This window comes from Salvelinus namaycush, chromosome 39, assembly GCF_016432855.1.
Source record: "Salvelinus namaycush isolate Seneca chromosome 39, SaNama_1.0, whole genome shotgun sequence".
In the NCBI taxonomy this organism is placed as follows: domain Eukaryota; kingdom Metazoa; phylum Chordata; class Actinopteri; order Salmoniformes; family Salmonidae; genus Salvelinus; species Salvelinus namaycush.
This window is the reverse complement of record NC_052345.1, coordinates 16371115-16393772: the sequence shown is the minus strand read 5'-3', so window position 1 is coordinate 16393772 and position 22658 is coordinate 16371115. Positions and strand designations below refer to the sequence as shown.

The following is a 22658-nucleotide window of genomic DNA, read 5'->3' as shown; positions in this document are numbered from 1 at the left end:
TGTTCATAAATGACCAGCATGGTCAAATAATAATAATCACAGTATTTATCGAGGGTGCAGCAAGTCAGCACCTCAGGAGTAAATGTCAGTTGGCTTTTTTAGCACGTCCGGTGAACAGGTCAGGGTTCCGTAGCCGCAGGCATAACAGTTGAAACTGGAGCAGCAGCAAGGCCAGGTGGACTGGGGACAGCAAGGAGTCATCATGCCAGGTAGTCCTGACGCATGGTCCTAGGGCTCAGGTCCTCCGAGAGAGAGAAAGAAGGAGAGAATTAGAGAGCATACTTAAATTCACACAGGACACCGGATAAGACAGGAGAAGTCCTCCAGATATAACAAACTGACCCTAGCCCCCCGACACATTAACTACTGCAGCATAAATACCGGAGGCTGAGTATTTAATGAGGAGCTTCTTGGAGTCCCTCTTGCAGCCTGACTTATAGGCTACTTCTATACAGGGGCATAGATCTGCTGGAGTGCACCAGAGCCATACTTCGCCAATTCTCAGAATGGTGCTTGTTTCAAAAAAGAAATCCATAAATGCTAAAACAATGTCTCTCAAGATCACTAAATGATTCATTAGTATTCTACATTGGCCTAACATACCGACTATAATAGCGTGCAGTGCATTCGGAAAGTGTTCAGACCCCTTGATTTTTCCCCACATTTTGTTACGTTACAGCCTTATGTTAAAATCGATTAAATATTTTTTTCCCCTCATCAATCTAAACACAATGCCCTATAATGACAAAGCGAAAACAGGCGGCGTCCACCTGTGGTAAATAGAATTGATTGGACATGATTTGGAAAGGCACACACCTGTCTATATAAGGTTCCACAGTTGTCAGAGCAAAAACCAAGCCATTAGTTCGAAGGAATTAGAGCTCCGAGACAGGATTGTATCGAGGCACAGATCTGGGGAAGGGTACAAAAAGATTTCTGCAGCATTGAAGGTCCCCAAGAACACAGTGGCCTCCATCATTCTTAAATGGAAGAAGTTTGGAACCACCAAGACTCTTCCTAGAGCTGGCCGCCCAGCCAAACTGAGCAATCAGGGGAGAAGGGCCCTGGTCAGGGAGGTGACCAAGAACTAGATGGTCACTCTGACAGAGCACTAGAGTTCCTCTGTGGAGATGGGAGAACCTACCAGAAGGACAACCATCTCTGCAGCACTCCACTAATCAGGCCTTTGTGGTAGAGTGGCCACATGGAAGCCACTCCTCAGTAAAAGCACATGATAGCCCGCTTGGGGTTTGCCAAAATGTACCTCAGACCATGAGAAACAAGATTCTCTGGTCTAATGAAACCAAGATTGAACTCTTTGGCCTGAATGCCAAGTGTCACGTCTAGAGGAAACCTTGCACCATCCCTACGGTGAAGCGTGGTGGCAGCATCATGCTGTGGGGATGTTTTTCAGTGGCAGGGACTGGGAGACTAGTCAGGATCGAGGGAAAGATTAACAGAGCAAAGTACAGAGAGAACCTGCTCCAGAGCACTCAGGACCCAGACTGGGGTGAAGGTTCACCTTCCAACAGGACAATGTCTTAAGCACACAGCCAAGACAACGCAGGAGTGGCTTCGGGACAAGTCTCTAAATGTCCTTGAGTGGCCCAGCCAGAGCTCGGACTTGAACCCGATCTAACATCTCTGGAGGGGCCTTGAAAATAGCTGTGCAGTGACGCTCCTCAACCAACCTGACAGAACTTGAGAGGATCTGCAGAGAAGAAGGGGAGAAACTCCCCAAATACAGGTGTGCCAAGCTTGTAGCGTCATACCCAAGAAGACTCGAGACTGTAATCGCTGCCAAAGGTGCTTCAACAAAGCACTGAGTAAAGGGTCTGAATACTTGTGTAAATTTTACATTTAAATGTTTTTATTTTATATTTTGCAAAAAATTCTATAAACCTGTTTTTGCTTTGTCATTATGGGGTATTGTGTGTAGATTAATGAGGGAAAAATACAATTCAATCCATTTTAGAATAAGGCTGTAATGTAACAAAATGTGTAAAAAGTCAAAGGGTCTGAATACTTTTCGAATACACTGTAGTTCAATGTTACTGTTAGATCAAAAACATCACTTAATTTCTTATGTAGGCTACATGTACAACGTTTTCTATGCATTACTATTAGGCCTGAGCCCATTTCGTCGACTGGGTGATTGTTTGGTTGACCATGATTTTTTTGGGGTCGAGCAGTGGCAAATATTTAAAAACAAATTATGGCACAAGAGACACGTCTGATTCAAGCCAGTCTGAGTGGACTAATCTAATGCGGAGGCTGCGGGGATGGCACACGGTAGCAGGTAGCCTAGTGGTTAGAGCGTTGGGCCAGTAACCGAAAGGTTGCTAGATTGAATCCCTGAGCTGACAAGGTAAAAATCTGTCGTTCTTCCCCTGAACAAGGGGAAGAATGACACCTTTCCTATGACACCTTTCCTTTCCTAGGTGTCATTGTAAATTAGAATTTGTATTTAACTGACTTGCCTAGTTAAATAAAGGTAAAAACACCTGTATCACCAGTAGTACATTTACCGTTAATTCCCATCATTTGTGATCTACAATGCTTGTTTGGTTATTGTCGTTTCTGTGAATGCAGTAGTGGACACGTTGTTTGTAGAAAGCACAACCTAGACTACACTTGTGAGAGAAAAAGTTTGGGTTTATTTCATTCCATTTACGAGTAGTCAATTCTGATTGTCTTAACTTACCATCACTGTGGAGCTTCTCAAAGTAATTTTTTCTTTGCCTCAAACAGCAAGTAAACAAGGTCTTTTTTATTTTTTATTTTTTTACATCCATTGAGAATGACAATATAACCATGTCCTCTTGCCACAGGAGGAAATGGAAACAGGAAATAGAGTCCAAGAGAGTTAAGAGTTGACAGAGACGAGGAGCAGCTTTGCTTGTTTACTGGTTCCAATGAGGTTGCATAGTGTAGCCTGCTCTCCCTGGGTGGCCCAGTGCAGACTGATAGCTGCTGATCCGTTGTAGCGATAGAGATGATGGCAGACTGATGGTCACAGTGCTGACTATGACTGACGGACAAGGTGCAGGGTTGTCTATTAAGCCTTCTCTAACACACCATTGACTGCACTGAACCGGAACAGCAGGATTTTTCAGCAAATGTATTCAGTTTGATTGACTCTATCTCTTACTGCGGCTCAGCAACAAGCCCTCATCATCTGCAATTTTGTTTTGACGAATGCTCCCATCAAGATCTGTCAATTTCTTGGCTTGGGCTCCTATTGCTGGCACGAAATGTTACAAAGTGAAATTCTTTCAGCACAGGTCTGAATTGTTTTTGACAGGAAGAGTCACGCAACTGCTGTCATGTCTGTGAGTGTTTGTGACCTTGCAAGGTTCTGTGTGTGCTTGATATAATGTAAGTTATATAAGTTGATATAATGTAGGTAGGTCACCCCCCCCCCCCCCCCCCGCTAGATAGGCTTCTCTCATTCACTTGGCCGAACTAAAGATCGTTAGATATGCAGGTGATTATTGTGGATGGCTTACTATAGGTAAACATTGAGATATCACCCTTGCCACACACACACACACATCAGTGATAATCTCTTCTACGTCCGTCAGACCAGATTTTGTGTCTTCAGGTCTGGGTCTTCGAGTTCTGGTAAACTCACATCCTGTTTACCAGATGTGAGGTGACCCAAGAGTTGACAGCAGTTAATTTCCAAGTTCAACTTCCCTTTTCTCCATTACTGCTGAACTAGCTCTTATACCCACTAACTATACGGTCCAGATTTCCCTTCCAAGTCTGTTATTGTCACATGTTTGTTTGGTCAACTCTGAGGTTGAATTCAGCTTTCACCAGCGGTCTCCGCTGAATGTGCAGTGATATAGGTTTTTACTGCACCTTTATGGTTTACGTTATCGATGACGACGACAATCGAAATGTGTAGCATCGCACCTCGAGGCTCTGCTCCTTTGACAAATGACTACCAAGTCAGACGGGTGTAGTAGCGTAGCAGTAACCCGACCATCCCCGGAGTCTTTCTGTGTCTTCCAGCCATCTCCAGTGGTGTGTTTCTGTCGGCCTTGAGTGGCGGAGCGGCCAGCTATAGCACACCAGTCACCCGCTTCTCTTCCTCCATGGAGGCTGTCTGTCTCGCCCGGCCCAGGCCAGGGCCTCTGATCTGGGTGTTGTTTTAATAAGCTGGCCTGTGTCACCTCCCAGGGTTTTACTAGATAGAGACATGATGAAGGATGACTATATGAGGCGAGGGAGATTAGGAAATGTAATGAATGAAAGCTGCCCAAACTAGTACAAGAGCTGTCACTCACTGAAGGGTAACATTACGACACGTAGCCTATTCATCAGTAAATGGCCAAAAGTTTTGAGAATGACACAAATATTAATTTTCAAAGTCTGCTGCCTCAGTTTGTATGATAGCAATTTGCATATACTCCAGAAGGTTATGAAGAGTGATCAGATGAATTGCAACGTCCCTCTTTGCCATGCAAATGAACTGAATCCCCCAAAAATCATTTCCACTGCATTTCAGCCCTGCCACAAAAGGACCAGCTGACATGTCAGTGATTCTCTCATTAACACAGGTGTGAGTGTTGACGAGAACAAGGCTGGAGATCACTCTGTCATGCTGATTGAGTTTGAATAACAGACTGGAAGCTTCAAAAGGAGGGTGGTGCTTGGAATCATTGTTCTTCCTCTGTCAATCATGGTTACCTGCAAGGAAACACGTGCCGTCATCATTGCTTTGCACAAAAAGGGCTTCACAGGCAAGGATATTGCTGTCAGTAAGATTGCACCTAAATCAACCATTTATCGGATCATCAAGAACTTCAAGGAGAGCGGTTCAATTGTTGTGAAGAAGGCTTCAGGGCGCCCAAGAAAGTCCAGCAAGCGCCAGTACCGTCTCCTAAAGTTGATTCAGCTGTGGGATCGGGGCACCACCAGTACAGAGCTCGCTCAGGAATGGCAGCAGGCAGGTGTGAGTGCATCTGCACGCACAGTGAGGCGAAGTCTTTTGGAGGATGGCCTGGTGTCAAGAAGGGCAGCAAAGAAGCCACTTCTCTCCAGGAAAAACATCAGGGACAGACGGATATTCTGCAAAGGTACCGGGATTGGACTGCTGAGGACTGGGGTAAAGTCATTTTTGACGAACAATGCCTTTTCCAGCATGATGGAGCACCTTGCCATAAGGCAAAAGTGATAACTTAGTGGCTCGGGGAACAAAACATCGATATTTTGGGTCCATGGCCAGGAAACTCCCCAGACCTTAATCCCATTGTGAACTTGTGGTCAATCCTCAAGAGGCAGGTGGACAAACAAAACCCCACAAATTCTGACAAAATCCAAGCATTGATTATGCAGGAATGGGCTGCCATCAGTCAGGATGTGGCCCAGAAGTTAATTGACAGCATGCCAGGGCGGAGTGCAGAGGTCTTGAAAAAGAAGGGTCAACACTGCAGATATTGACTCTTTGCATCAACTTCATGTAATTGTCAATAAAAGCCTTTGACACTTATGAAATGCTTATACTTCGGTATTCCATATTCCATCTGAGAAAAAATATCTAAAGACACTGAAGCAGCAAACTTTGTGAAAAATAATATTTGTGTCATTCTCAACTGGCCATGACTGTACGCTGGGTAAACAGTGTTGGTGCTCACAGAGGAAATGGCACTAATATGGAGTGTCGTTGCGGGGGCGCTATTGCAGATTACATTGGTGTTTCTTTGAATGGCCATATTAGTCACTCTCACTATCCTTCTATCGCTGCTAACATGTTTTTTCTTCCCTTGCTCTCTATCTGTCTCCAGAGAAGGAGAGGTTGGTTTCCTCTGTGTCTCCTCATGGCTACGGCTCCAGCGACAGCAGCGACAAGCATGTTCACCACGGACACAGCCATGGCAACCCCCGGTTGCCCACGGCAACGGCGGGGGGTTGGCTGGGGGCAGAGCAGGAAGAGGAGGCCCTGCGCAGGAAGCTCAAGTACTTCTTCATGAGCCCCTGTGACAAGTTCCACGCCAAGGGCCGCAAGCCCTTCAAACTGGGCCTGCAGCTGCTCAAGATTATCATTGTGACGGTGCAGGTAACTACACACATTTAGTTTCATATGCACTTTGAGTGTATGAACAGTACATTTTAAACGCCCTCATGGCAAAGCTCAGGTTTTATGGCGGGACCAACAATACTGACATCCATAACAACTGACACCTTGTTTCATATGTACCGTTCCTATTGGTGGATAGGTTGTCCGTGCATCTGACGCTTTTAAATATGGACCGACAATCTTTACAACAGTAACTTCTATAATTTCCCTAAGAGCAAAAAGCGTTATGTTATAGTTGTTATAACAGTCACTTTCCTTCAATAAAACACCTGAATTCCTACTTCCCTCCATCAGCTGGTGTTTTTTGGCCTCAGTAACCAGATGGTGGTGACGTTCAAGGAGGAGAACACCATGTCCTTTAAGCACATCTTCTTGAAGGACTATGACGAGGGCTCCGACGACACGTTGGCAGTGTACACACAGAGCGACGTCTACGAACACATCTACTACGCCGTAGACCAGGTAACAGTCACTAATGACACCTGGGTCATGTTCATTAGGGCATGCAACAGAAAATGTTTTTAAAAGGAAAATGTTAATGAGGGTTTTAGGAAGTCGCTCCGTTTGGTGCCTAATGTACATGACCCGGCATACAGACTGATATGTAAACATGTCCATGCAGCGCAAAGAAGGACCACATCTCGTCCCCTTCATATTTTCGTCCTCTACTTTCAACTAAAAGCCTCCAACTCTTAGGCCCTAAGAGGCAGGGCCTTATTCTCCATCCTCGTACCCTTCCTCCTCCCTCACAGTATTTGGTGCTACCCGAGACCACGGTGGGACGCTATGCGTACGTCTATGGGGTCGGGGTGAACGGGAGTGCCCTCTCTCTCTGCCAGCAGTACTACAAGAAGGGCAGCATCGATCCCGCCAATGATACCTTCAACATTGACCCTCATGTTATCACAGGTACATAGATCTACTTTCTTGCATTATGCCAGAGGTCACCAACCCTGGTACTAGAGCTACACAGTGTTGGTGCTTCCCAAATGGCACCCGATGGAGTGGGAATGTGGTGCCATTTGGGACTCAGTTTAAATGTAGTTCTGTTTCAGCATTAAAACACCTGATTCGGCTTATCATGCTTTTGATGATTAGTTGACTGGTTGAAAAAGGACGAGTTTTGTGCCGGATTTGAACAAAAGCCTGCACGACTTGTGGCTTTCCAGGGCCAAGTTTAATGATTAACCATTGCTTTATGCCCTAGCCTTGTCTAGCCTGAACTTAAGTTATTTCATTTCCTACCCAAAGAGTTGCTAAGCTGCTTGTTTCCAGTACTATGTCATTCTTTCAGTAATAATTAATTGTAACTGTAAAAAAAAAAAAAAGACTAAACATGTGTAAGTACTGTATTGTTCCCCAATCATGTGACAGTAGTAGGAAGCCCCACTTCCTTATATGAGCTGACACTTGGGACAATACTACTGACTAAAAACACATTGAACAACAGAAATCACCTGGTATTGAAATGGCCTGCCCTTTTGACTCTTGACATGATCACCAGAACAGAATAACCATAGATATATAATTACTAGATCAGACATTTATTTCAGTGTAATGGTAATTCTATTTCAGTGTAATTCTATTTCTATAAGGAAAAACATTAACAGCCCCTGAAATGACTAACTTCTCTCTCTGTCCTGTTACTAGATTGTGTGGGGGTTAACCCTCTGTCAGTCCCTCGAGCGCCTTTCGGCAGTGACTACAAGAACTTGACCCTCAAGTTCCACAAGTAAGGCTTCATTTTTCAAATGTCTTTTCAAATGACTTCGGGCTCTCATGTTTTCTGTCGGTCTACAACTAAGATAGATGGGACATCCATCTTTGTGGTATCTAACTGTTAATTTTTTATCACTCTCACACACATCCAAACTGTTTACACACTACCTATAGCCCTGGGTTATGTTACATTTTACATGACATTTAAGTCATTTAGCAGACGCTCTTATCCAGAGCGACTTACAAATTGGTGCATTCACCTTATGATATCCAGTGGAACAGCCACTTTACAATAGTGCATCTAAATCTTTTAAGGGGGGGGGGGGGGGGGTTAGAGGGATTACTTTATCCTATCCTAGGTATTCCTTAAAGAGGTGGGGTTTCAGGTGTCTCCGGAAGGTGGTGATTGACTCCGCTGTCCTGGCGTCGTGAGGGAGTTTGTTCCACCATTGGGGTGCCAGAGCAGCGAACAGTTTTGACTGGGCTGAGCGGGAGCTGTACTTCCTCAGAGGTAGGGAGGCGAGCAGGCCAGAGGTGGATGAACACAGTGCCCTTGTTTGGGTGTAGGGCCTGATCAGAGCCTGAAGGTACGGAGGTGCCGTTCCCCTCACAGCTCCGTAAGCAAGCACCATGGTCTTGTAGCGGATGCGAGCTTCAACTGGAAGCCAGTGGAGAGAGCGGAGGAGCGGGGTGACGTGAGAGAACTTGGGAAGGTTGAACACCAGACGGGCTGCGGCGTTCTGGATGAGTTGTAGGGGTTTAATGGCACAGGCAGGGAGCCCAGCCAACAGCGAGTTGCAGTAATCCAGACGGGAGATGACAAGTGCCTGGATTAGGACCTGCGCCGCTTCCTGTGTGAGGCAGGGTCGTACTCTGCGGATGTTGTAGAGCATGAACCTACAGGAACGGGCCACCGCCTTGATGTTAGTTGAGAACGACAGGGTGTTGTCCAGGATCACGCCAAGGTTCTTAGCGCTCTGGGAGGAGGACACAATGGAGTTGTCAACCGTGATGGCGAGATCATGGAACGGGCAGTCCTTCCCCGGGAGGAAGAGCAGCTCCGTCTTGCCGAGGTTCAGCTTGAGGTGGTGATCCGTCATCCACACTGATATGTCTGCCAGACATGCAGAGATGCGATTCGCCACCTGGTTATCAGAAGGGGGAAAGGAGAAGATTAATTGTGTGTCGTCTGCATAGCAATGATAAGAGAGACCATGTGAGGTTATGACAGAGCCAAGTGACTTGGTGTATAGCGAGAATAGGAGAGGGCCTAGAACAGAGCCCTGGGGGACACCAGTGGTGAGAGCACGTGGTGAGGAGACAGATTCTCGCCACGCCACCTGGTAGGAGCGACCTGTCAGGTAGGACGCAATCCAAGCGTGGGCCGCGCCGGAGATGCCCAACTCGGAGAGGGTGGAGAGGAGGATCTGATGGTTCACAGTATCAAAGGCAGCCGATAGGTCTAGAAGGATGAGAGCAGAGGAGAGAGAGTTAGCTTTAGCAGTGCGGAGCGCCTCCGTGACACAGAGAAGAGCAGTCTCAGTTGAATGACTAGTCTTGAAACCTGACTGATTTGGATCAAGAAGGTCATTCTGAGAGAGATAGCAGGAGAGCTGGCCAAGGACAGCACGTTCAAGAGTTTTGGAGAGAAAAGAAAGAAGGGATACTGGTCTGTAGTTGTTGACATCGGAGGGATCGAGTGTAGGTTTTTTCAGAAGGGGTGCAACTCTCGCTCTCTTGAAGACGGAAGGGACGTAGCCAGTGGTCAGGGATGAGCGAGGTGAGGTAAGGGAGAAGGTCTCCGGAAATGGTCTGGAGAAGAGAGGAGGGGATAGGGTCAAGCGGGCAGGTTGTTGGGCGGCCGGCCGTCACAAGACGCGAGATTTCATCTGGGGAGAGAGGGGAGAAAGAGGTCAAAGCACAGGGTAGGGCAGTGTGAGCAGAACCAGCGGTGTCGTTTGACTTAGCAAACGAGGATCGGATGTCGTCAACCTTCTTTTCAAAATGGTTGACGAAGTCATCCGCAGAGAGGGAGGGGGGGGGGGGGGGAGGGGGAGGAGGATTCAGGAGGGAGGAGAAGGTGGCAAAGAGCTTCCTAGGGTTAGAGGCAGATGCTTGGAATTTAGAGTGGTAGAAAGTGGCTTTAGCAGCAGAGACAGAAGAGGAAAATGTAGAGAGGAGGGAGTGAAAGGATGCCAGGTCCGCAGGGAGGCGAGTTCTCCTCCATTTCCGCTCGGCTGCCCGGAGCCCTGTTCTGTGAGCTCGCAGTGAGTCGTCGAGCCACGGGGCAGGAGGGGAGGACCGAGCCGGCCTGGAGGATAGGGGACATAGAGAGTCAAAGGATGCAGAAAGGGAGGAGAGGAGGGTTGAGGAGGCAGAATCAGGAGATAGGTTGGAGAAGGTTTGAGCAGAGGGAAGAGATGATAGGATGGAAGAGGAGAGAGTAGCGGGGGAGAGAGAGCGAAGGTTTGGACGGCGCGATACCATCCGAGTAGGGGCAGAGTGGGAAGTGTTGGATGAGAGCGAGAGGGAAAAGGATACAAGGTAGTGGTCGGAGACTTGGAGGGGAGTTGCAATGAGATTAGTGGAAGAACAGCATCTAGTAAAGATGAGGTCAAGCGTATTGCCTGCCTTGTGAGTAGGGGGGGAAGGTGAGAGGGTGAGGTCAAAAGAGGAGAGGAGTGGAAAGAGGGAGGCAGAGAGGAATGAGTCAAAGGTAGACGTGGGGAGGTTAAAGTCACCCAGAACTGTGAGAGGTGAGCCATCCTCAGGGAAGGAACTTATCAAGGCGTCAAGCTCATTGATGAACTCTCCAAGGGAACCTGGAGGGCGATAAATGATAAGGATGTTAAGCTTGAAAGGGCTGGTAACTGTGACAGCATGGAATTCAAAGGAGGCGATAGACAGATGGGTCAGGGGAGAAAGAGAGAATGTCCACTTGGGAGAGATGAGGATCCCAGTGCCACCACCCCGCTGACCAGAAGCTCTCGGGGTGTGCGAGAACACGTGGGCAGACGAGGAGAGAGCAGTAGGAGTAGCAGTGTTATCTGTGGTAATCCATGTTTCCGTCAGTGCCAAGAAGTCGAGGGACTGGAGGGAAGCATAGGCTGAGATGAACTCTGCCTTGTTGGCCGCAGATCGGCAGTTCCAGAGGCTGCCGGAGACCTGGAACTCCACGTGGGTCGTGCGCGCTGGGACCACCAGGTTAGGGTGGCAGCGGCCACGCGGTGTGAAGCGTTTGTATGGTCTGTGCAGAGAGGAGAGAACAGGGATAGACAGACACATAGTTGACAGGCTACAGAAGAGGCTACGCTAATGCAAAGGAGATTGGAATGACAAGTGGACTACACGTCTCGAATGTTCAGAAAGTTAAGCTTACGTAGCAAAAATCTTATTGACTAAAATGATTAAAATGATGCAGTACTGCTGACTGGTGAAGTAGGCTAGCTAGCAGTGGCTGCGTTGTTGACTATGTTTGAAAGTGTTGCTGGCTAGGTAGCCTCGATAACTGGCTAGGTAACCTCGATAACTGGCTAGATAATTACTCTAAACTACACAATTATCTTAGATACAAGGACAGCAAAGACAACTATGTAGCTAGCTAACACTACACTAATCAAATCGTTCCGTTGTACTGTTTCGGTAGAAGTTGGCTGGCTGGCTGGCTAGCTAGCAGTGTTGACAACGTTAGGACGGCGAAAATAGCTGGCTAGCTGACTTTGTTTAAAAGTGGAACTGGCTAGGTAACCTCGATAACTGGCTAGATGATTACTCTAAACTACACAATTATCTTAGATGCAAAGACAACTATGTAGCTAGCTAACACTACACTAATCAAATCGTTCCGTTGTAATGATTCGGTAGAAGTTGGCTAGCTGGCTAGCTAGCAGTGTTGACAACGTTAGAAGATTCGATAATTCGATAATAATCTAAACTACACAATTATCTTTGATACAAAGACGGCTATGTAGCTAGCTAAGAAAAAAAAAGTGCTAAGATCAAACAAATCAAACCGTTGTACGTTCATTAGATGCCAAACGGAAAACTAACACAAAAAAGGGAGGTTCTACCTGGACTTGTCCAATAAGAAACATACATTTTTGTTTTGTGTTTCACTTTGACACAACCCTGATATCCCTCTTGTTTTTTTTCTTTTCACTCTTTGTTGTCTAGACTCATAAACGTGACGATACAGTTCCAACTAAAGGCCATCAACATTCAGACCATCATCAACAACGAGATTCCTGACTGTTACACCTTCTTCATAACGGTGAGTCCCACCCCACTTCCCTCCCCCACCACTTCCTGCAAATGTGGCTCATTGTAACCTGTTTAGTGTGTAATAGTTGCGGTGGAAACCTGTTCATTGTCTGTATATTATAGGTAAGCTGTGACCTGTTTGTTATAAACTCAGCAAAAAAGAAACGTCCTCTCACTGTCAACTGCGCTTATTTTCAGCAAACTCAACGTGTAAATATTTGTATGAACATAAGATTCAACAACTGAGACATAAACTGAACAAGTTCCACAGACATGTGACTAACATAAATGTAATAATGTGTCCCTGAACAAAGGGGGGGTCAAAATCAAAAGTCAGTATCTGGTGTGGCCACCAGCTGCATAAAGTACTGCAGTGCATCTCCTCCTCATGGACTGCACCAGATTTGACAGTTGTGAGATGTTACCCCACTCTTCCACCAAGGCACCTGCAAGTTCCCGTACATTTCTGGGGGGAATGGCCCTAGCCCTCACCCTCCGATCCAACAGGTCCCAGATGTGCTCAATGGGATTGAGATCTGAACTCTTCGCTGGCCATGGCAGAACACTGACATTCCTGTCTTGCAGGAATTCACGCACAGAACGAGCAGTATGGCTGGTGGCATTGTCATGCTGGAGGGTCATGTCAGGATGAGCCTGCAGGAAGGTTACCACATGAGGGAGGAGGATGTCTTCCCTGTAACGCACAGTGTTGAGATTGCCTACAATGACAACAAGCTCAGTCCGATGATGCTGTGACGCACCGCCCCAGACCATGACGGACCCTCCACCTCCAAATCGATCCCACTCCAGAGTACAGGCCTCGGTCTAACGCTCATTCCTTCGACGATAAATGCAAATCTGACCATCACCCCTGGTGAGACAAAACCGTGACTCGTCAGTGAAGAGTACTTTTTGCCAGTCCTGTCTGGTCCAGCGACGGTGGGTTTGTGCCCATAGTCGACATTGTTGCCGGTGGTGTCTGGTGAGGACCTGCCTTACAACAGGCCTACAAGCCCTCAGTCCAGCCTCTCTCAGCCAATTGCGGACAGTCTGAGCACTGATGGAGGGATTGTGCGTTACTGGTGTAACTCAGGCAGTTGTTGTTGCCATCCTGTACCTGTCCCGCTGGTGTGATGTTCAGATGTACCGATCCTGTGCAGGTGTTGTTACACGTGTTCTGCCACTGCGAGGACGATCAGCTGTCCGTCCTGTCTCACTGTTGCACTGTCTTAGGCGTCTCACAGTACGGACATTGCAATTTATTGCCCTGGCCACATCAGCAGTCCTCATGCCTCTTTGCAGCATGCCTAATGCACGTTCACGCAGATAAGCAGGGACCCTGGGCATCTTTCTTTTGGTGTTTTCAGAGTCAGTAGAAAGGCCTCTTTAGTGTCCTAAGTTTTCATAACTGTGACCTTAATTGCCTACCATCTGTAATCTGTTAATGTCTTAACGACCGTTCCACAGGTGCATGTTCATTAATTGTTTATGGGTCATTGAGCAAGCATGGGAAACCCTTTACAATGAAGATCTGTGAAGTTATTTGGGTTTTTACAAATGATCTTTGAAAGACAGGGTCTTGAAAAAGGGACGTTTCTTTTTTTTGCTGAGTTTATTATCCCTTGAAGAGTCCACCACTTTTTTTATGTTTAATTTTATTGCCAACGTTTACAGCAAGTGCTAGTACCTGTATGAATGTCTGATCTGTTGTTCTTTCCATCTGATTTTACAGATAGTCCTGGACAACAAGGCTCACAGTGGTAAAGTGAGGATCAGTCTGGAAAACCAGGCTTTTATAAAGGAGTGTAAAGACCCCAGTGTGTCAGGCCACGGTGAGATAGACGTTTTGTTTTTATTAAACATTTATTTCACCAGGGTAATATTAATTAAGCACCAAACGGGAGAAACGGACTGAAACGTAGGGACTACCTGAACTAATTCCGTTGCTAAATATTTGTATACGGTGTAAATAGTATTTTTTTTTTTTTTGAGATACCTGGTAAGAGAGTCGGCAATAAAATATATTAGAGGTCGACCGATTATGATTTTTCAACGCCGATACCGATTATTGGAGGACCAAAAAAAGCCGATAGCGATAAATCGTCCGATTTAAAATAAAAATTATATATATATATAAAAAATGTATTTTTAATAATGACAATTACAACAATACTGAATGAACACTTATTTTAACTTAATATAATACATCAATAAAATCAATTTAGCCTCAAATAAATAATGAAACGTGTTCAATTTGGTTTAAATAATGCAAAAACAAAGTGTTGGAGAAGAAAGTAAAAGTGCAATATGTGCCATGTAAGAAAGCTAACGTTTAAGTTCCTTGCTCAGAACATGAGAACATATGAAAGCTGTTGGTTCCTTTTAACATGAGTCTTCAATATTCCCAGGTAAGAAGTTTTAGATTGTAGTTATTATAGGACTATTTCTCTCGATATGATTTGTATTTCATATACCTTTGACAATTGGATGTTCTTATAGGCACTTTAGTATTGCCAGTGTAACAGTATAGCTTCCGTCCCTCTCCTCGCTCCTACCTGGGCTCGAACCAGGAACACATCGACAACAGCCACCCTCGAAGCAGCGTTACCCATGCAGAGCAAGGGGAACAACTACTCCAAGTCTCAGAGCGAGTGACGTCACCGATTGAAACACTATTAGCGCGCACCCCGCTAACTAGCTAGCCATTTCACATCGGTTACACCAGCTTAATCTCGGGAGTTGATAGGTTTGAAGTCATAAACAGCGCAATGCTTGAAGCATTGCGAAGAGCTGCTGGCAAAACGCACAAAAGGGCTGTTTCAATGAATGCTTACGAGCCTGCTGGTGCCTACCATCGCTCAGTCAGACTGCTATATCAAATCATAGACTTAATTATAACATAATAACACACAGAAATAAGAGCCTTAGGTCATTATGGTCGAATCCGGAAACTATCATCTCGAAAACAAAATGTTTATTCTTTCAGTGAAATATGGAACCATTCCGTATTGTATCTAACGGGTGGCATCCATAAGTCTAAATATTCCTGTTACATTGCACAACCTTCAATGTTGTGTCATAATTACATAAAATTCTGGCAAATTAGTTTGGAACGAGCCAGGCGGCCCAAACTGCTGCATATACCCTGACTCTGTTGCAAGAGAAGTGACACAATTTCCCTAGTTAAAATAAATTCAGGCAATATTAACTAAATATGCAGGTTTAAAAATATATACTTGTGTATTGATTTTAAGAAAGGCATTGATGTTTATGGTTAGGTACACATTGGAGCAACGACAGTCCTTTTTCGCGAATGCGCACTGCATCGATTATATGCAACGCAGGACACGCTAGATAAACTAGTAATATCATCAACCATGTGTAGTTAACTAGTGATTATGATTGATTGATTGTTTTTTATAAGATAAGTGTAATGCTAGCAAGCAACTTACCTTGGCTTCTTACTGCATTCGCGTAACAGGCAGGCTCCTCGTGGAGTGCAAGGTAAGGCAGGTGGTTAGAGCGTTGGACTAGTTCACCGTAAGGTTGCAAGATTGAATCCCCGAGCTGACAAGGTAAAAATCTGTCGTTCTGCCCCTGAACAAGGCAGTTAACCCACCGTTCCTAGGCCGTCATTGAAAATAAGAATGTGTTCTTAACTGACTTGCCTAGTTAAATAAAGTTGTAATTTTTTAAATAATAATAAATAAAAAAATGATGTCCAAAAATACCGATTTCCGATTGTTATGAAAACTTGAAATCGGCCCTAATTAATCAGCCATTCCGATTAATCGGTCGACCTCTAATATATATATTTATATTTGCATGTGCATGGGTCAATACAAAACTACACACAGAATGACAAGACAGAAATTAACCGGTACAACTTCTACCACGAACAAACACTATGTAGACTCTAAGCAATCTCCCCTTTCGCCATCTTCAGTTGACCTCATGAGACATTATAGATGCCTCGTAAGAATTTTCACTTAGTCATGCATTGATGTCAACATGAAAGTTTGACTTAAGTGGAAGTAAGTATTCACTCCTATGCTTCTCCTTGATGAAAGCCACTAACTCCTCTCTTTCCTTCCCTCCCTCTCAGCGGAGAACTACACACGGCTAGCGTTTGACGTGGTGGTGGTGATCGTTTGTATACTGTCCCTGCTGCTGTGTGGCCGCTCCATACTCCGCGGCATCATACTACAGGCCGTAAGTCACTGGGAGGTGGAGGGCAGGAAGAGAGGAAGTGGTGAAAAGGAGGGACATCCAATCTGGTGGTCCTCTATAGCTCAGTATAGCTCTATTGCTCTTGCAACTCCAGGATAATGGGTACGATCCCCGGGACCACTCATACGTAAAATGTATGCATGCATGACTGTAAGTCACTTTGGATAAAAGCGTTTGCTATCTGGCATATATTATCTGAGAACAAACTGTAGATACATTTGTTTGCTTGTTATAATGTTGGGGAGTGGGGTGGAAGAAGGAGAGAAAATATTTTTTTAAATTAATGGGAGGTGATTGGCATTCTGTGAAGTGATTCCATTCTTAGAGTAATGTCCTGCAACACAAAATCTGAGAAGGTGTGAATACTCGTCTTTCCAGTAGGGCCACCCAACTCCTCTCGCTCTCCGTCTCTGTGTAACAGGAGTTTGTCGAGTTCTTCAAGACTAACCTGGGCCGGAAAGTAAGCTGGAACGAAAGGATGGAATTCATCAACGGCTGGTACATCCTGCTCATCATCAGTGACGTCCTCACCATCATCGGCAGCGCCATTAAGATCGGCATCGAGTCCAAGGTCAGTCCCCCTCTTGGGGACTTTTTCCTCTACTGCTCAGAGTAGAATAGAACACCTTTTATTTTTCCCAGAGGAATGATTTGAAATTCCCACTCAAAAAAGTATCTCAGTTTGGGTTATGATAAAGATTGTTGTGCTAAGCTCATGAGGTATTTATAAGAATATCTCTCCCATACAGAATTTGTCATCGTATGATGAGTGTGGCATCCTGTTGGGGACTTCCACCTTGTTGGTGTGGGTCGGAGTCATTCGCTACCTCAGCTTCTTCCAGAAGTACAATGTAAGTTGCCTACACACACAGACACACACACTAACGATGACAGGTGTTTCACCCACTCTCCTGGCTCTCTCCCTCTCAGATCCTGATCGTGACCTTGCGAGCTGCGTTCCCCAACGTGATCCGGTTCTGCAGCTGTGTGGCTGTCATCTACCTGGGCTACTGCTTCTGTGGCTGGATCGTGCTGGGGCCCTATCACGTCAAGGTACAGACAGCCACCATTTTGAAGCACAGGCAGACATGCTAACAGAAGAAGGCCAATAACAGAGCAGGTCGGCAAACAGATTGAAAAGGAAACAGTGAATCTGGAGGGGGACACCCCATATGGTTCAGTGATGATGCACAAATGGTGCATTTTGGGATTTTGCACAATAATGACGTACTGTTATTAACATGTGATTTGTCTATTATTAGAATTCAATATTTACTGGCCCTTGCCAGTAAGATGGCCATAAGGGATTTATTTTGTAAAAAAATAAATAATTGTGTACCGAATCCTGAATAATTTTGGACCAATATAGTGAGAAGGTCATGATAAGTCACATGGTTGTTTGTGTAATTCAACAGTCTCTCTCTCTATCGTATTCAATTCATCAAGCTGCATTGCTATGAAGTACACAAAATGTAATTGAACTCTCTCCCTCCGTCAGTTCCGCTCTCTCTCCATGGTGTCGGAGTGCCTGTTCTCGCTGATCAACGGCGACGACATGTTTGTGACCTTCTCGGAGATGCAGGAGAGCAGCACGCTGGTGTGGGTGTTCAGCCAGGTCTACCTGTACACCTTCATCTCCCTCTTCATCTACATGGTACTGTCGCTCTTCATCGCCCTCATCACCGGCGCCTACGAAACCATCAAGGTAACAACAAAGGGAAACATTTTCGTCAGCCAAAAGAGCACAGATATGTGTAAAAAATACAGTAAAACTCATAATCCGCAGTGTGATTTTAATTTGAAAATGTTCTTCAACGATGTGCATTTTCAGAGATCAAGGTACAGCCAAGAGTCATGAGACTTTATAGCCCTTTATCTATGAAGGAAGTTAGAGGTAATTTCTCAAGCCATTGCGTTACCGCAGTATACCTGGAAGACAATAGTATCTGCTAGCATGCTTGCAGTCACCCTGGACTTCCAGTCATTGCTCTAATGCTATTTAGCAATTGCGCTAACTCAAGTTAGCAACTTCCTTCAAACTGCACGCAGAGACATAAAAATGGTATCCACAAGTTAATCTGACTGGGGAAGTAGATGAAGGACTTTATTGCCAAAATCCCGAAGTATCCCTTAGAACAGACTCTAATCCAAATGAATGTAAAAGATAAGCATTGTATAATTTCTTATTTGCTGCTTGTCTTTTACTTTCATTTGGAGTTGAGGCGTATAGTTGGGTTTCCACAATACATTTTGTGGGATGTAGATTCATATTTAGAGTTGCATTCCTCATAAAGAGCGTTCATGTTCACTGCTCATAGCGGTACAAACAGAAGCCAATTCCAAACAACAACACCTACTGAAAGCCCTATGTCCCAAATGGCTCCCTATTCCCTAGATAGTGCCCTGGTCAATGGTAGTGCACTACATAGGGAATAGGGTGCCATTTGACAAGCAGAAAGTGAGTAACCTAAACATGGATGCATGTCTCCTCTCCTGTCCCTCCAGCACCAAACCCAGGAGCCCTACCACATTACGGACCTACACGCCTTCATCGCAGAGTGCACTGACACGCCCAGCTCGGGGATGTTCCGGGGCCTCGAGACCTCGCCCTGCTCCTTCTTCTGCTGCTGTGACAGGTGGGTTAGAGGGCACAGGTCAAGACTGGAGGTAGAGGTCAAGGCCGGGTTCAGAATCCACCCTCCAGCTCCTAACCTCTTCAGTGTTTGCAGATCTGAAGGCGTCAGACGGGTGTAAGTTGATGGTGATGGATGTTCCTCTGTAGAATGATCAGCAGTAGATGCCACTTCAGTGACCAGACAATAACCGATGCATTCACTGTTATCCTTTCTATCATGGTTGAGAGACGTTTATGTTTTTCTACATGTGTATGCGCTATCGTGTTAAGTGTTTGTTTCTTCCCTCAGAACGACAACATACGAGGACGTCCTTTTGGTGAACTGACTGGGCTGTGGTGTCTGGACCTACAGCGCTCTCTGCTGGCCCGGAGCGCCGCACTGCGTCCAGATTTTCATTGTCTTTACCATCAAATCTGGGTCAGGCATGAGCCAGGACTATGAGCTGAAAGCCAAGTCTTTTTTGAGTGGATTCATTGACGAGACCACCTGCGTTGTGTGAATGTTATAGGGATGTTGCACAGTAATTCCCCACACAGAAAGAGAACAGTGTTTTGCCAAAATTGGGATTTACGCACAATCCATACTTGCTGAGGGCCATAGTGCAATGTGGAATGTCTTGTTAGGACATTTAGCTTATTTTAATTGTTTTACATTAGTTTTTAGGTGTTCTGTAAGCTGCACAAGTTACAAGAACTGGACAAAGCATGTTTTTTATGTCAGAAGTTCTGGTTATATATGAAGGGGATGACAATGACATGCATACTAGGCCAGAGACTGCTCTGGAGTAGCACTTCCACTGTCCCTAAGGAGAGAGCACTTAAGTCCAATTCACATGACTCATGCAAGAACGTCATTGCCCTGTCATGAGGCGCCAGCCCATCAAGAACTGCTGAGAGCAAGGCTGGCTTGGCCACAGCGCTTTGTGGTCACCACCGCTGCACTCAAGTGTACAAGTAAATTGAACTTAAACCCTGCACTGCGCCTGGACCCAATGGCTCACTCAATGACCTTAATCTTTGCTCCGGTGTACAAATCTCCTGCCAAATAGGCTGTGTTTAGACAGGCAATTCAGATTCAGATTTTTTTTCCCCCACTAATTGGTCTTTTGACCTTTCACATCAGATATTTTTCAGAGTTGATTTGATTGGTAAAAATAAGATCAGAATTGAGCTGCCTGTCATAGTATGTCAGCATTTTAAGACCGATCAATTAAAAAACCAGTACTCTCACCCAGGTGCTGGTTCTGGTCTCCAGGAACAATATCCATAGAATGGTCCTATAGTTTAAGTTGGGCACAGAAAGAGCACACCTACAGTCCCATTTAGTTTCAGTAGGTGTTCATCCGATGACGTGGCACACAGGGTAAACGTCAGTGCCATTGTCGATTTGTACGTGTCAAGTTCTACACTGTACATGTCCTGTTCACGAGGCACAAATTATGCTTTTTATCGCTACGTGCGGAACACTGCTTCGTCAGAGTTCATTTGATAAAGGGACACGGAGGGAAGTAGTCAAGTCCCGAGTCTCACAAAGACCCACCACCCACCATGGCACAACATTCCGGTCGCAATGGAAATGTGACTTTCCAATTTTGCCTGACCTGAATGTAACTTCCTTAAATGAGGAAACTACATGATTGGAAAATGGAGAGTTCATCTATTTTTTTTTTTTTTTTTAAAGGCCTATGCTCCAGTCATTGACAATATTGATGGAGAACTGCAAATTGTATCCGACTGGTCTACGGAACAAAGACTGCCTGCGAGTAACGAGGAGAGGAAAACGAGCAGGCAGGACAGCTAAACGAGGCCAGAGGGATGGGGTATTTGCGAGCACTGCAGTAATGCTTGTTGTTGACCCAGAAGAATGCTCTTACGTAGGTTTCGTTCCCATTCTGTTTTATGTCTCATAATGATGTCTAGTTTAAAACGTTGATGTCTAGTTTTAAATTGCTTTGTCCTTGTGAAAGTTTAAATTATTTTTTTTTTTTTTAATGTTGGGTTGTTTTATGTATCTAGAGAGGAACGCCTAAGGGGAGTGTGGTCTTCAGGCTCCAGAAAGTGGTCATGCATTGAGCTTTGTACTCCAATCACTATTGAAGGAGGAGGGGAAAACATGTTTTTTATAATAGGTTATAGGCCTGCTTCCATTTCGGTCACAGTTACTTCTTCTAAAAGTGAACCTTTTGGCGTTGATAGATTCCAAAGAACCAAGGTGTAGGCAAAGTTATATGGGAATATAACCTCCCAAATAGCCTAAAAGCAGAGCTTTCACCATATCCGTTCTTTAGGATCTGAGAACACCAAAGGGCTGGAGGCTACGAGAAGTGGCTAGGGGCTGAAATGGTACTGGGCATATAGCCTGTCTGTCGGTGAGGAGTCATGTAGCTCTTCTTTTAATGGTCATTTAGTACATTTAAATTAAATGTATGTCTTAACTAAGCAGTACACAAACAGGATTTGTTTATGGCCTTGCGTTTGTATATTGTAGTATTAGACACTTGGATGTCCTGTCCGAGCAGTCTGTAGACATGTATATAGTTCATTGTGTAATCTTTTTTTATGTTCATCTTACTTGAACATTGTTTTGAGTATGTTGGATCTCTGTGCCACACTCGGGAATGATGCCAAACCACTGATGATTAAATGCCTGTTTGTTCACGTGGCTGGAAATACTTCGGAGAAGGAGGTGGTGGCAATTGCTTTGGGATGCATCCCGATTCTCCACCCTTCTCGCGAAGTCTGCATTTGCACACATCAATTAATTTAAAAGCAATGGATTGGTTTAATCGTTGGCTAGAAAGAATTTAATCTTGTTAAATCCATGACGGGAAGTGTGCAAGTGCAAAGCTTTTTAAAAAGGGTAAAGAATCAGGACGCAGCCATACTTTGGCTTCTTCACCACTTGATTTTGATCCAAACAAAGCTGGTCAAATTCTCTGCTTTGTTGATGTTTGAGTTATATATTGTTTGCATGAAATTCAAGCCCATAGTCAAGCTTGTGTGAAGGAAAATCATGAGTTTACCTCAGGATGTAATTACCTGAAGTTAACAGAAGGGGGAATAAGGACTTTTGCACCCCTCAGACTCGGACAATAACATCCTAAAGGAGGAGAATAGACCACCTTACATCCAAGATCTGTTTATTAGGTAGAGCGAGACAATAGGGATCTAATACAACCGAAGACAAAATGTATTATAGTACAACAAATACCATAGATACATTTACACAATTCATGTAACATTCAATATGCACAAATTCGTCACAGTCCACATATCAAAACGGCGATGGTAGATCTCCTTAAATAGAACACTTGTGCCCATATCCTGGTAACACAGGAAGTTCGTGGCACCTTAAAACCCTCTTAAGAAGCCATCCCTTTTTTCCAATTTTTGCCTAAAATGACATACACAATGCCTGTCGCTCGGGCCCTGAAGCAAGGATATGCATATTCTTGGTACCATTTGAAAGGAAACACTTTGAAGTTTGTGGAAATGTGAAAGGGATGTAGGAGAATATAACACAATAGATCTGGTAAAAGATAATACAAAGAAAAAAACAACTGTTCTTTTATATATTTTTTGTACCATCTTTGAAATGCAAGATAAAGGGCAAAATGTATTATTCCAGCCCAGGTGCAATTTAGATTTTGGCCATTAGATGGCTGCAGTATATGTGCAAAGTTTTTAGACTGATCAAATGAACCATTGCATTTCTGTTCAAAATGT

At 44.8% G+C, this 22658-nt stretch overlaps 1 protein-coding gene across 1 annotated transcript in view; it reads left to right on the top strand.

Moving 5' to 3' along the window:
• LOC120032903 (mucolipin-1-like) overlaps positions 1 to 22400 on the top strand; it is a 28808-nt gene extending 6408 nt beyond the window's left edge. The window contains exons 2-14 of the mRNA XM_038979139.1: positions 5796 to 6067; positions 6383 to 6550; positions 6841 to 6997; positions 7739 to 7820; positions 11981 to 12077; positions 13800 to 13899; positions 16173 to 16279; positions 16719 to 16868; positions 17047 to 17148; positions 17228 to 17350; positions 17796 to 18002; positions 18803 to 18933; positions 19222 to 22400. Coding sequence (XP_038835067.1) covers positions 5796 to 6067; positions 6383 to 6550; positions 6841 to 6997; positions 7739 to 7820; positions 11981 to 12077; positions 13800 to 13899; positions 16173 to 16279; positions 16719 to 16868; positions 17047 to 17148; positions 17228 to 17350; positions 17796 to 18002; positions 18803 to 18933; positions 19222 to 19258 — 1733 coding nt within the window. The 3' untranslated portion in view covers positions 19259 to 22400. The remainder of the gene's footprint in view (positions 1 to 5795; positions 6068 to 6382; positions 6551 to 6840; positions 6998 to 7738; positions 7821 to 11980; positions 12078 to 13799; positions 13900 to 16172; positions 16280 to 16718; positions 16869 to 17046; positions 17149 to 17227; positions 17351 to 17795; positions 18003 to 18802; positions 18934 to 19221) is intronic.
• Positions 22401 to 22658: the final 258 nt, after the last annotated feature.